A 14,355-nucleotide genomic window follows, 5' to 3' on the forward strand; every position below is an offset into this window, starting at 1 on the left:
GATCCAAGTTGATAGTTTGGAGACCCTAAACTGCCTGATACTCGAATGGTAGACCGGTCAATACTTCAGCTCCAGCTAGATTTGACCACTTTTGATTTTTACCTGATCCATTGAATCCTCCTGGCTCGGACTGACCTGGGCAATCAGGCACTATCACTCGACCAACCTGATATGGGGGCATGAGATAGTAGTGTTTAATTTTGACTTCTAGATATTAAAATTAATAATATTTTAATGGTATTAAACAAGTGTATCTGATACGTTTGTCCGAAGTGGAATTTAAAGCAAAAAGAAGTAAGTAACCTAATGCTTCAAAGTGTATTTTCTAAATTTTTGGTAAAATTAATAATTAGTTGATTAAATTCTGATATTTATTTTGTACTTAGTAAAACGGGCCAGATATGTTAATAATTATTTTAAAATTGTGTTATATGTTATGAAATCTAAAAAAAATTGACCGAGCAAGTTATCTATTTTATATGTATGTATTCTCAGAATGGCTATTATTTGGCCCCGTCGATGGACATTATTTGTTAGCCCTGTCAACTTATAATCTGCGAGGCACCGGTTTCGGCACCACACCACTGGTGATTAGAATAGTGGTATTTGGACACTGTTACCATTGGTTAATAATAGTGGGTTTTGGCACTTTGTACAACCCATGCCACTGGGTTACGTGGTCATAACCTATTGATGTTGGGATTTTGATATTAGAGGCTTTTTTTATGAAATAATAATAAATTTCAAAAAAAAATATGTTTATTGATGAGTTATTTCTCAGTCATTATTTTGTGCTTTAATTAAAAATTTGGCATGCTTTGATCCCACTCTGGAATATTATATTGTTTACTGGGCTAGTATAGCTCATTACTATCTTTCTTTATTTTTTTAGATCTAGATGCATAGATACATGATCACTCAAGACTTGGAGAGTGCGCTAGATTCCTAAAGATTTTTTCAGTTATTAGCATTTTAGTTAGACTAGTTAGAGTATTTAATTTGATTTATATTATTAGTTAGCATATGTTTTATTTGAAACTATTGTGAGAACTATTTGAATAAATTAATACTTAAATAAATTTTATGGATTTGTCATTGTTTTGATATGATCTGTAGCCTTGCAATCTTGTACGATCTGCCATACAAGCATGCGGCGTCTCTCGCGCTCCTGATTTGGGGCGTGACGATAAATAAGTGGTGCATAATGTAAGACTAAAATAGCTACAATAGTTTTTGGAGATCTATTGTTAATAATGATGCTTAAGTATGCACAAAAGCAAAATTCACATATTAAAGCTGCAACTAGTGGGAAAGGAAGATTTGCTTCGAAACATGTTAGAAGGCTAGAGATGCATAAGATTTTGAAGAATTTGAAAAGAGCTGCAAACTATATCGAAGTTTGTAGAGTTTATTGAGTTTCATAATGAATTTTCAAATTCAAAAGGTTGTTCTAGTAATATTCAAAAGCTAGCAAATATGTGAAAGGAACAAGTTAGACATAGACAAGTTTTAAGGACTTTGAAGGCTTAAGAAATTATGGAAGAGTGTTAACTAAAAGAAGAAATATTACAGGCCTGTGGCCGTTAAGATTGGGAAAAGAAAAGTGAAAATTCATATGATGAAGGGTGCACAAGCACAAAAGCAGAATTCACATACTAAAGGAGCAACTAGTGGAAAAGGAAGATTTGCTTTAAAATATGGTAGAAAGCTAGAGATACATAAGATTTTGAAGGTATAAGAATTTGAAAGGAGCTGCAAACTAGATTGAAGTATGCAGAGTTTATGATTTTCATAATGAGTTTTAAAATTCAAAAGATAGATTTAATGATATTCAAAGGCTAGCTCATATGTGAAAGGGAACAAGTTAAATAGACCACATAGATGTTCTAAAGACACTAGGAAGTTTTAAGAAATTATGGAAGAAGATGTTTATTAAAGAAGATAAATTGCAGGCTATTGGAATTTAAAATTTTTAAGAAAAAGCTGATAGGGCAGTACTCAAGAATTATGAGCACAAGTTCATGTCTGAGAATTTCAGATCTACACCTAGATTCCTACCAAGAAGATATGAGCTCACATCTTATCAGAACAAATTGTACACTGTGCTATTTAAATTGAGAATCCATAAGTGCCATGATTTACAAATTTGAACAACTTATAATCCCACTATGGAATGCTTTTATACTATTTTACCTATCGATTTAAAAAGTGAATGATAATGATTAAATTGGGTTGTAAGATGATGGCGGGATACAAAATGAGAATCCGGACTATTCATTATGATCTTCATATCTTAAGACATATTGACCAAAATATTACTAGTTCAGATTCTTCTAACAAATTGGAACTGGTCTTGCTATTCCTAGGTCTAACGATTCGAAAATATGATACAAATACATTCGCATGCTCTAACAAGCAAAAAAACTGCAAACAATTGTTTTAAGCTACAATAAACCTTCCATTAATAATTCATAGATGAATAAATGTGAGCACTTATAAGCCTTTCAATTGCAAGAGGGAGTTAGATTGCAAGATTCTAGCAATTGATTAGATCCCAATTTACACCCTTAAATTTACCAAATGTCACTGCTTTCACTAATTTTTGGTCATTGATCACGATTACTTGTTATTGGAGAGTCTATGGTATTACTTATTTGAGCTTGTCATATTATTGTTTGCCATATTAGCACCAACTCTTTTTGTGTTTTTCCAACCATTTCTATTTGGAAGCTCATCTTCTCTTTCACATATAAATATCCCGTAATTCCTGTTTTCTGTGTACTTGTGATGTTAACTTTTTATGTTTTCTTATCTTTCTATTTCTTTTATCAATCCTGGATTTATCCAAAAGTTAAGTCAAAAGATCTTTAGATTTACTAAAATTAAGGTTGCAACTTGGGTAGTTTGGGTAGGTTGAGGGCTCACCCAAACCTAACCAACCCAAGCCAAACATTACGTTGGTCTGGGATTATCCAACCCCAACTGCATCTTAAGCTAAATTTGGGTTGGATCGGATTACTCTTTGATTGTTCTGGGTTAGGTCAGACAAATCCAGTTAGGCTGAGTTGTGCAAGTAATTTAAGGTCGACGAAATGTTTCGAACATTTTTATTAGGTCAGTAATTGTATTGAATAAGATCTCATGCATCTAGGCAATTACACAATTTTGTTACTTAGTAGGGCTAAAATTTAATTAAATGAAGCATATAAGTATTTAGTTAGAAGATGAAAATTAATTTAGTTATATTTTGTATTGGGTTGGGTAAGTGGGTTAATATTCAACCCTAGCTCCAACCCAATTTGGGGTCGGGCCGGGATTTATGAGCCCAAACCACACCCAAGTTCATCAAACCTCGGCCTTACTCCACCTAACAAGCAAGTTGGGCTGATCAGGTCTGGGTGAGACCAAGTTGCAATCTACTTGTAATATTTGAGTTTTGCCTATAAATATTGCAAATCAGGATGAATAATGTGGACTTTGGATATGTAGGGCTCACTGCATATCAAAAAACAAAAACATATGCTAGGATGATCAACTGTTGAGTCTGAGATTTTATGCAATTGGTGAGAGAGGTAAGATTGGAGAAATGGCACTTGGTTTTGGTTGATGATGAAAACAAAATGCCAGAGAACCACGAGACATTTATATGATGGCCAATGAAGACGAGCATCTCAACATTAAATGTGAATTCTTTTAAAAACGTTTTGTGTGGAAACGTTGACAAGCATGGAGAAATGGATAGAAAGCTTTTAGTGTAACTGGATTGGACCACGACCAATTTGTAATATTGTGTAGCATCAGTATAGCTGCATACTGTCCTGAATGCAAGCAATGCCTCTTGGTGTACAGTTGATGAGACTAGGCAGGGGTGATTGTTTAATTGGAACTCTTGACATAAGCATTAGATGATAAATATTGAAATAATATTCAAGAGTGTAACATACTACAGCAAAAATAGATTTTTCCTACTCTTAGCTGCCGACGCAAAAAAGAAGTATCGGTAATTTGGACACCGTGTCAAAATTTGCCGATGCTTTTTAGTAGTGTCGGAAGAAATTCAGATTAGACGATGCTTAAGAGCGTCGTCCGAATCCTATGATGCTTAAAAGTGTCGTCGAAAGCCCTTCTCGCATTTTTTAGTTAAAACGACATTTTAGAAAGCATCGTCGTAAGCCTTAGTGCGCTAACGTAACGCTTTAAAAGGCGTCGTCGGAAGCCTAATCATCCTCAATCTAATCTTCTCCCGAGACAACATTTTACAAAGCATTGCTGGAGGTCTAATCTCTCCAAGATGGACAACAATCGTAGAGTAAACCCCCCTCCCTCCTCCCCGATCCCAATTGCTTCTCTCTCTCTCTTTCGGAGAAGAATCCCTAACACCCAGCCGCCATCATCCCAGCCCCCCTTCCTCCCCGATCCAACTCAGCTATCCCCCAAAACCCCCCACCGAGCTTCGAATCAAGAGCCATACCCTTGCCCTCTCCCCCTTCCTCCCTCATCCAACTTGGGTAGCCCTCTCCCCCCAAACCCCCCACCGAGCTTTGGATCAAGAATCATACCCTAGCCCTCTCCCCCTTCATGCCCTCCCTTTCTCTATGGGGAAAGGACGACCCTGCGCCGTCGAGAAGGGCATTCTAAGGCATAGCCACGACGCCTCCCCCTCCACCACCACACTCCCCCAGGCCCCCGTGTTCTACCCCACCGAGGAGGAGTTCAAGGACCCCTTGGAGTTCATCGACAAGATCTGTCCCCACGTCCAGCCCTTCGGCATCTACCGCATCTTTTGGATCTCGGAGATGACAATGATAGATAGCTTGATCGAGCTTGTGAACCAGATCCAGAGAGCGTGCACGGTGCTCGGCGACTACGACGGTGCCAACGGTGGCGCCGCCCTGCCAACCCTATGGGAGGCGCTCCCTTCTGTCGCCGTTATTGGAGAACAAGTCTCCCCTCCGTCCCCACAGAGGAAGGGAAGCAGGAGTATGCCGAATTCCTGCACTTGCAGAGGAGGAAATTCACTGACTTTGGTGTGCTTTTCTCTTCATCAAGAAATTTCTCTTTATGTTGTATCTTGTTTAATTATTATATTTATTAATTTTTATTTGATTCATTGGCTAAGTATAGTGTTTCTTCTTTCACTTCTTTTTAGGTTTTAATTCAGCTGAGTTTTGAAGGAGCTATCATTTGATGGATTCGAAAAAGAAAGAAGATGAAGACCAAGATGAAGATGAAGGCCGAAAGATGCTTCCATTTCTACTGTAATTTATAATTAATTAGGCTTTTTAATTTTTTTTAAGAAATAATGTTAACAACGCTTATAAGCGTCGGAAAAAGCATATGTTATATGAAGTGCAATTTTAATAGGAATGTATTTTATAAGGTTGAATAGTGATGCTTAAATCTTGTGTGGTTCGAGGCCCTTTGAAGATACCTTTTCTAGCCGCCGCCTCGAACAGAAAAGAAGTGAAAGAAGAAAAACTGTAACGTATCTGGTACATTCCTTTTTAGTTCTAATACCTTCCCTATTACTCCCACGCTTGCTGTGAGTCACCAGATGATCATGCCTACAACATCATGCCATCCTGTTCTATATTAGTGTGCTGCAGCAGTAGCTATACACGCAAATTAGTCTGGACTTTTTTTTTCAGTAAAAGACTTGGTCAATATCTTTGAAAAGGTACCTTTTGTTTTCCTTTTCCGAATTAATTATTGTTTTATTAATCACATATATTTCTATTACGTCATATTCTTATAGTCAATTAAAATGTTATTGGTGGATTGCTACTTTTTATGAGCACATTGTGGTGCGTGGATTGGTTTTTTAAACATGAGATATTTCTTTTTCTTTCTTTCTTTCTTTTTTCCTTCTTGCATCTACCCATGCATGACAGGAAACGGCTCCAAGGTGCAACAAAAAGCAGGTAGTGGATCAAGTGGAGGTCCAGCTCCTACCTTCATGTAGAACTTAGGCGTCCAAGGGAGCCCAACTACCAGTGGATCATCAGGAGAGCAGTCGGATGATGAGGAACTTGAAGGAGAAGTGGAAACAACAGAAAATATAGACCCTGCTGATGCAAAGCGTGTGAGGAGGTAAACATGAATATGTATTTATCCAGTTAGTATCCTTATCTTGTTGCTTCTGAACTTTGTAGCTCGGAGCCACCCGTTAATAGTAATGGAAATCTGTGCAAAATTTCCTTCTGTGATATGAGTTACTGTCCCTTGATCACTTATAGTACTCCAAATATCCGACTGTATTTTCCAACTGAAATGGAAAATTACTACCGAAATTGAATTGTACATTCAGAATAGACCTAAAAAGATATGATCCCAGGCCTTTTGCCAACCTAGATAGTACAGATATTTCAATGTGCATGATCTGATACATATCAGCTACCGAAACTTGTTAGATATACCTAGGATATTTGTCAGTGTTTATTTTTAAGTATCCTATTTTTTTTTCATCATTATTTCTTTTAAAACCCTATCTAGATATATCATGGTCCTTCGGGGAGGGTTGCTTATTTTCTTTGATGAATGTTGAACTTGGGCAAGGGGGTGGGCAGCAGGCATACAATATTTCCTTCTTTAATGGTTTGCCGTCCATGCATGCATGCATGCATGTGCTCATTCTTTTTTTCCCATATTCCAGCCATGCAATACTCTATATTTTGAAGATTTACCATGAAGGCTTTTAGTAGTCCTTTATCCACGTCCATGCTTCATAATTGTCAACCATCACTTGCTATTTTAGGCTGTTATATTATACAAATAGTGATATTGCGTTTATTATTCGGTAAAATCACCAAAAATAATTTCATTATTTTTTTCTCTTCTTTGAGTTTAATCTTTGTTTGTTGAAAATGGCAGCTAAACAATCAGGGCAACATAATGCTTTAAAACCATAGATTTATAAAGCTCCCGCATAGCATAGGGCCTTATGCGTTTTTCAGATCTCAGAGTAAACAATTCTTGGAGAATTTACCTCGACTAGTCTTACTGAACTCTAGGGAATGATCTTTACGGGTTTTGAATTGATAATGGGAGCTGAACAACAATTTGTGAAATTTGGCGACATTTGTTTCTGAGAGCAGTTCTTGCCACTGTTAATTATTGTTGGTTAACAAAATGTCTTTGCTACTGCTTAAGAAATAGAAAAAGAGAAGAATGTGCATGAAAGCTTGTCTAATTCACTAAATGTATAAATCGGTTGTACAGACCACTTGCGTTTTCTTGTTACTGAGAAAACTAAAACAACTTACAGTTTTTCTATCAAATGCAGGAGGCAAATTGCAAAGCAGGTAGACAAACTCGTAGTTTTTCTATCATGCATCGAGTGTTTCGTGGAGCCAAATAGCTGAATAGAGGCCTTAGACAAGTTAACAAAGTAAATGGAAGCACCTTCCATGCCTGTCACTTGGTACCACTGTCCCTAAGTGGCCACCACTTATAGCTTTAAAAGATTGGACATGACAACACTTATCACATAACACCATTAATTGTTTCTAAATTCACAAATATATGAACATATCAACATATGTTGGCTACAATTCTATGCTAATTAGCTGATGGTTGTTGTCAAAAACTTGCATTTTATGCTACTAGTATAGTACCTGGGGCATTAATATTAAAATTATAGTACTGAAAATAGAAATATCGAACATATAGTTATTGCATTCCATGAGGTTAGTTTCTCCACCTGAGTGTTTGATCAGCATTTTGAGGGTAAATAATTAATGGAAAAGAAAAATAGTATATAAGCTAGAAAAGATGAAGAGATCAAAAATTCTTACTGCTTATGAAACCATCAGCCAACATGAAGATAAAGATCTTAGGTTTTTAATTTTCATAATTAATTTGGATGAATCAGAAGTTTTCATTTCATGTTAGGAATACTCTAATGTCCCTTGGATTTGATGAAAGGTTATAGTCATTATCCAAAATAACCTTAACATATGGAGAATCTAGGAGAGATGTGAAGTATTTATATTAAAGGATGAACTTGTAAATGAATGTGTTTTTAAATAAATATTTAAATCAAATTCTTAATATAATCTTAGGGATATTTTTAATATATACATTTATAAATATCTAAAATTATGTGAATACCCTCGCAAATTTACTATTTACATATATACCCTTATAAATTATTCTTTTGCATGTATATCTTCACAAAATATCAAATTATGTGTATACCCACACCAATTTAGTACCTATATATGTATCTGCAACATTATCATCGATAGAGGTAGCGCACAAATATGCGTAAATTCTTAAGAAGTCATTGATAAGCCCAATCTAAAAATAGAGAAGCATCTCCAACCTTTTTCCTCTTTGTCCTCTCTTTCTTCCAAGGCCATAAACCACCGCCGTCAATGGAGAAATTCATCAAAAATTGGCCAAATTCCACCTCTCCTGTTTTTACCAGTCCTACCCCTTTTCCAACTATCGCCGTCACCAGCGTTAGTCCCCGGGGCTTTCGGCCGTTACCCCTGACCAGTTGCTGGAGTTCCAGCTACCGGCAAGCCGACAGGTGCTTGGTATTAATTGGGTCATAGACTCCCTAGTTCGACTCTATTTTGGGTTGAATTCGGCTGGCCACCGACTACCGTTGACTGCTCTATGTTGGCCGTTGCCGGCTGCCCTCTGCTGTCCGCTACCATCGCCTTGCTAGACCACACGATCACAGCCACTAGTCGTCCTCTTTCTCTTCTATTTTGCCGAGGAAGAAAGAGAAAAAGGAAAAGAAAAGAAGAAGAAGAAAGAAGCAAAGAAGTAGAAGAGGAGAGAGAGAACCATCCCTCTCTTTCTCTCTTATTTTCTCCCTTCTCTCTACTTGCTCTCTCCTCCCTCTGCTCTCTCTAGAAGATCTAAGGAACCCAGCATTGGGTCTTGTTGACCTGATCTACGAATCCAAGATGACCCTTGTAAAGGGCCTTTGTTCCGCCCTGGTGCTTGGGCTGCTAACTGAACCGATCACCCAATCCTGTTGAATGTCCCTGAAATCCCCATTGATGAACCATGTTGATTAACCTTGGCCCTGATCAAGTTCGTGCCTTATGATTTATTGATCGAACTACTTAGGCCTGACCCACTCGGAACTGCCGAACTCTGTCATCCGACCAACCGTCTTCTTTCTTATTTATTTTAATTCGACTAGAAATTATTCTCGCTTTTAATATTTTTAATAGGGTTAACTAAATCGTCTAGTAAAGTTTGACGTCCTAAGATGAAAGAGGTAAGTAAATCTTATACTCCTTACTAGTTTTCGAACTTGTCAATAGATCTTGCACTCCTTATGCTAATGTCTTCTGTGCATAAAATCTGCTTGTGGAAATATCATGCTTTTCTTAAAATTATGGATCAACATATGTGTTATGAAAATCGTACCTTATTATGAATGTTTTAATAAAAATAGCTTTGTTATGAAATATGAATCGAATCATGCCATTTTGTATTTTTTATCTATTTATTTATATATTTTAAAAAAAAGATATAAGCTTTCTAAAGGCTCTCAAATGGCTAGGTATGATCCATTCAATTGAAAAAGTCGACACTCTAGAGTTAGCATCCATACGAACATTGGCCCTACCAACGAGTATAAAGTTAGCATACGAACATGAATCTATGTCAATTACGAGCACGGGCTCTATCTGAAAGTGAATCCTAGGTTCTTCGGTGTTTAGCATGCTGAATTTTTTTTTTTTTTTTTTGAAAACCATGGCTGAACCTGATCGGGTTGCCTACGTACCCCTTCATAAGGGGGATCAAGCCATACGTAGTTCTTTTTAAGTTTTAAAACGCAGCGGAAAAACCGAATCAAACAATTTAATTCATGCATGCTTACAAGATCAAATCTAGAAATCAGCACCTTAAGAACATATAGGATTATGCCGGAATCGTTTAAACAATTATGCTAAAACTTTTATGCATGATTAACTATCAGATCTGAAACTTAAGAACTCTATTCCAATTAATCTCCGAATATCCATCGAATGGATTCTGGAGATATCTCCGTGAGGAGCCCCAAAAGAGGGTAAAACCTCGGGGAATTGGACCTAGACCTTGACACCATAATAAATGATTAATGCTAGATTAATACCTTTTATGATGGATGAAAGTTGTGAATCTGATTCTTGACTTCGCAGCCACGCACACGAATGGCCTCTACGAGAAGTACACGCGAAGTCCTGAAGGATCTTCTTCCGCAACAGTGCTAGCAGCTGCAGAACACTTGAAAGCTGAAATCTGCCCGCCGGGATTCAATCAACTCTTGATCAATCGTCTTGAAGCAGATAGAGATGAGGTTTGTAAGAAAAGTAGACGACTCAGATCTGATCTTGAATCTTCTAGATATTCACCCTGAAAACCCTATCTAAAATGGAGAAGAAGAGGAGGAGGAGGCGGGTGAGGAAGAAGGCTGCAATGGATGTGTTTTTGGTGCCCATGTTTGACCCCTTTTAATGGCCTCCGAATTTTCATTCAAAATTCGAAATTTATTTTCAGAAAACCTCTTTTAGTTGGCACATGCAAAGAAATAGGAACAACCCAAATCAGATCTCAACCAAATCTGATTTAAATTCAAATTTTAAATACATGTGCAAGAGGGAAGGAATTTGAAATCCATGCGGCAAGGTAAAACACTTCATAATTTCGAAATCACCTCTTGAAATTCGAATTTAATCCATTCAAAAACTCAGACGCCACCTTGGCTGATGGTTTGAGTGATTAAAATCATTTAACACATTGCTTAATGTTTGAATTTAAATTCAAATAACAAACAATGTCGCCATATGTCAAGCAATGGGTCCATGTGCCATGCAATAATTTTGGTTTATTTAAAAATCATGAAATCCAATTCCATGTCACCAATAATTGCCACATCATCTGAGCCTAATCCCCTTGGGTTGCACCTAATCAAATTTGGTCAAACCCGAATTAAAACAAAGCAATTTGGTTGAACCCAATCTAATCAGGTCAGACCTTGATTGAGCTCAAATTGAATCCAATTCAATTTTGGCTCATGCAAACTCAATCAAATTGAATTATTACTTTGTGTTGGACCTAATTCAATTAGGTCAATCTCCAATTAAGAACAAATTAATTTAAAATTAATTTGATCAGCTTAAGTCCTTTTTGGTTCTGACCTAATCCAATCAGGTCAAAACCCTGATTGAGCCCAAACTTGAATCCAATTCAATTTGGCTCATCCTTAGCACAATTACTCAATCAAATTGAGTTTATTAGTAATTTAATTACTAATTAATCCTTCAATAATTACTTTAATTATTTTATAAGATAATTTGCCAATCAAATTGACCAAATTACCCCTGAATGATTCTTAATCATTCATCAGCTTTCTTGATCAATCAGGAATCTTCTATGCGTGTGACCTCATAGGTTCGAACCTAAGCCGGTAGTATAGGAACAATTTTCTACACTAATCGATGTGACCATCTAGCAATGGTACCCGACGTCCGGATAGGTCGAATATATGCGAAGCAAATATTCTGGAACTCTGAACTATGGTTACTGTATAATTCAATCCCTTTGACTCCTAATGCCAGGATGACTTAGAGCTCACTGTCAACCCTATAATTAGTACATCCATTATGTGATTAACTTTAGATATCCCGTGACTCCTCACTGGGATTATCCTGGCCAAGGTTTTGCTAAATTAATCACAAGACATTATCTCCTATTTTCAGGAGGGGTCAATTCCATCTTGACTCACAACTGACTACGCAAGTACTTGACTGCACCCGGTGACCTTCCGTCACTGAATTAGAAATTCAGGTAGTCCGGTACCAAAGTACAGTGAGTTGCTTGCTAGTCACAGGTTGCGGTCTCAGGTCAGAGGGCCAAACTTATACCCATATCCACTCGGAACATCTCTCGACAGTAGAGCGTTCCGGAATTGGTCACGTTTAGTGAAATGTACTTCTACACTTCACTTGTGTGGCATACCAGTGTCTCCACACTCCTTGGTTAAGAGGACAACCAACGTATATGTCACACAACGACCTAATCTCGATAATGTTGTCGTCCTAGTAACAACATATCATTTCGTCGCAAACAAGTTTAAGGACTCAAAGATAAATCCTCCTTTATCATAACATAAGTCCTAAGGACTTCATCATATAAGAGTTCATTTGAAGATGAAATGATGAATAATGCCAAATAACACTTTATTAATTTGTCAATTCATTTACAAAATTCAATCATCAATATGCTGACGATTGACATTTAGGATACAAATTCCAACACTATCATGGATATAAAGTGATCGTAGCACGAATATCTATGAATAATATTTTGAACTATAATATGACTAAATGGCAGAAGAATGATTTATGTATTTGTAAAATAAATTTGGAACTGTGAAATATGGATGATTTTGTTCATGCATGATTTGCTTAATGATTTATTTTATTATATTGTATTATGAAATATTTATTTAGAATATCTATTATTTTTTTTAAATGATGCATTGATATAAAAAATTTATGCTTGATCCGGTAAGATAGTGAAAGGTTTACTTATTGAGTTGTTGCTCATATACCTTTACTTTTATTTTTCTCTCACCAGGCGAATAGGGTCGATAGGAACGAAGGATGGTTCGGGTTTAGAGTTCGTGCTAGTAAGCTTGGCGATCTATATAGCAGAATAGAATTTTAATTCTTCAGTTAATTACGAAATTGCAGTTAGTGATTTTTTGAATAGTAAAGATTATGGGTTTGGTTTTTATGTTTGAATTTAGACGCTTTGAACCAATTTGGTTTTATTTAATAGATAATGAAATTGGATTCCTATTGATTATATTATTTTTGAGATGGATTTGAAAACTAAATATAATGTTGCTTCGTGTTATCTTGGGTTGTACCCCTCGGTATGGCCATGTCATGCTTTGGATCTGAGGCATGACAAATTATGTTCTGGATCTGGGGCGTGACAATTCTATTTGATCATGTGCCTCAGAAGGGAAGGAACTCCAATGGGCGTAAGTATTTCAAACTTCTGGGTGCAGTATTTATTATTGTAGATGTGGTGTCTGCTATATCCCATCATCCTCTTAATCAACATTGTTTACACCATATCTTGATACCTGGTGATCATCGTACACATGCGATTGTATAATAGAATCTGAAAAAGTGATTCCAAGTCTTGAATGAGGATCTAAAACTTTTGTAACATATGGTCGCCCAAAGGATTGGTGAAAGAAAAGGATGCTTGATAGGCCAAAGCAAACAAATATGGTGTAGGGGCAGCCAACCAACTCAGTTTAAAGATGCCTTTATAATGAGATCATACTATAGGCCATTTAAAGAAAGAAAACCATGGTGAATTATTGTAGTGCAAGCTCAATGAAAACATTCCAACAAGATTGAGGTTGGTCAAGTATGATAATCAATTTGACAGACGATACAGGTTATGATCGTTATGATAAATGTAGGGGTGCAAATAGGTCGCGTTAGACCGAGCCATGAGTAACCTCGACCTGACATGGTTTTTTTGTTAATGTTAGACTCAAACCTAACCTAATAAAATATTAGGTCAGGTTAGGTCAGATCCATGACCATAATTTTTGATCCAACACGTGTTATTTGGATCGAATTGAGTCCATATATAACAACTAAAAAAATTCAGGTCTGGTCCGGGTCACGCATAGAGTTCTAAAGTGAAAGAGTTAAATGTATATCTATACAGAAGAAAATCTTGGCTTCATCATAAGATATGAATATCTCTTTAGACTGGATAAGTGTGTTAGGAACTAATTGCCTCTATTTCTGATTGTAAGTGATAAATTTGAGATTATAGGTAATAGGATCTTTCTACTAGATGGATGCATATTGTTTCCTTATGCTATAGGATTTAGAGTAAAGTTTTCTTATTTCTCTTTTGAAAAATTTGATGCAATTTAACCTTATACACGTCTCTTCCTGTACATGGCATACATAAAACTTAAGTGTCGATGGGCCTATAAACATGCCAACAAAAGCTTTTCTATACACCTAAGAAAATGCTATAAGGAATAGGTGGGAATCCTATTGGGAGCCCCACCCATATATAAATCTACCAGGAAGTCCTCCATAATATAATTGTTCGGAATGAAATTTTAGGGATAACATCACTCCAAAACTTGAATTTTGAACCCTTGTTCATAATGAGAAGGGTATGACCTCTAAAGTAACATTAAGGTCATATTATGCCTGACCATTAAACTATCTTCAAATTTAAGACTAGCATTTGGTAGACCTTGCCTCTAAAGTAACATTAAGGTCACATTATGCCTGGCCATTAAACTATCTTCAAATTCAAGACTAGTATTTGGCAAACCTTGCCTGAATCTGAAAC

General features: G+C 36.5%; 1 protein-coding gene across 1 annotated transcript; it reads left to right on the plus strand.

Annotated features, from left to right (window-relative positions):
* Positions 1-4,092: 4,092 nt before the first annotated feature.
* Positions 4,093-5,404, plus strand: LOC103699558. The gene is made up of 2 exons (XM_008781578.4): positions 4,093-5,027; positions 5,150-5,404. The coding sequence occupies exons 1-2, from the start codon at positions 4,596-4,598 to the stop codon at positions 5,186-5,188; spliced, it is 471 nt and encodes a 156-aa protein (XP_008779800.2). The 5' UTR covers positions 4,093-4,595; the 3' UTR covers positions 5,189-5,404.
* The last annotated feature ends 8,951 nt before the right edge of the window (positions 5,405-14,355 follow it).

This window comes from Phoenix dactylifera, chromosome 16 (genome assembly GCF_009389715.1).
Source record: "Phoenix dactylifera cultivar Barhee BC4 chromosome 16, palm_55x_up_171113_PBpolish2nd_filt_p, whole genome shotgun sequence".
In the NCBI taxonomy this organism is placed as follows: domain Eukaryota; kingdom Viridiplantae; phylum Streptophyta; class Magnoliopsida; order Arecales; family Arecaceae; genus Phoenix; species Phoenix dactylifera.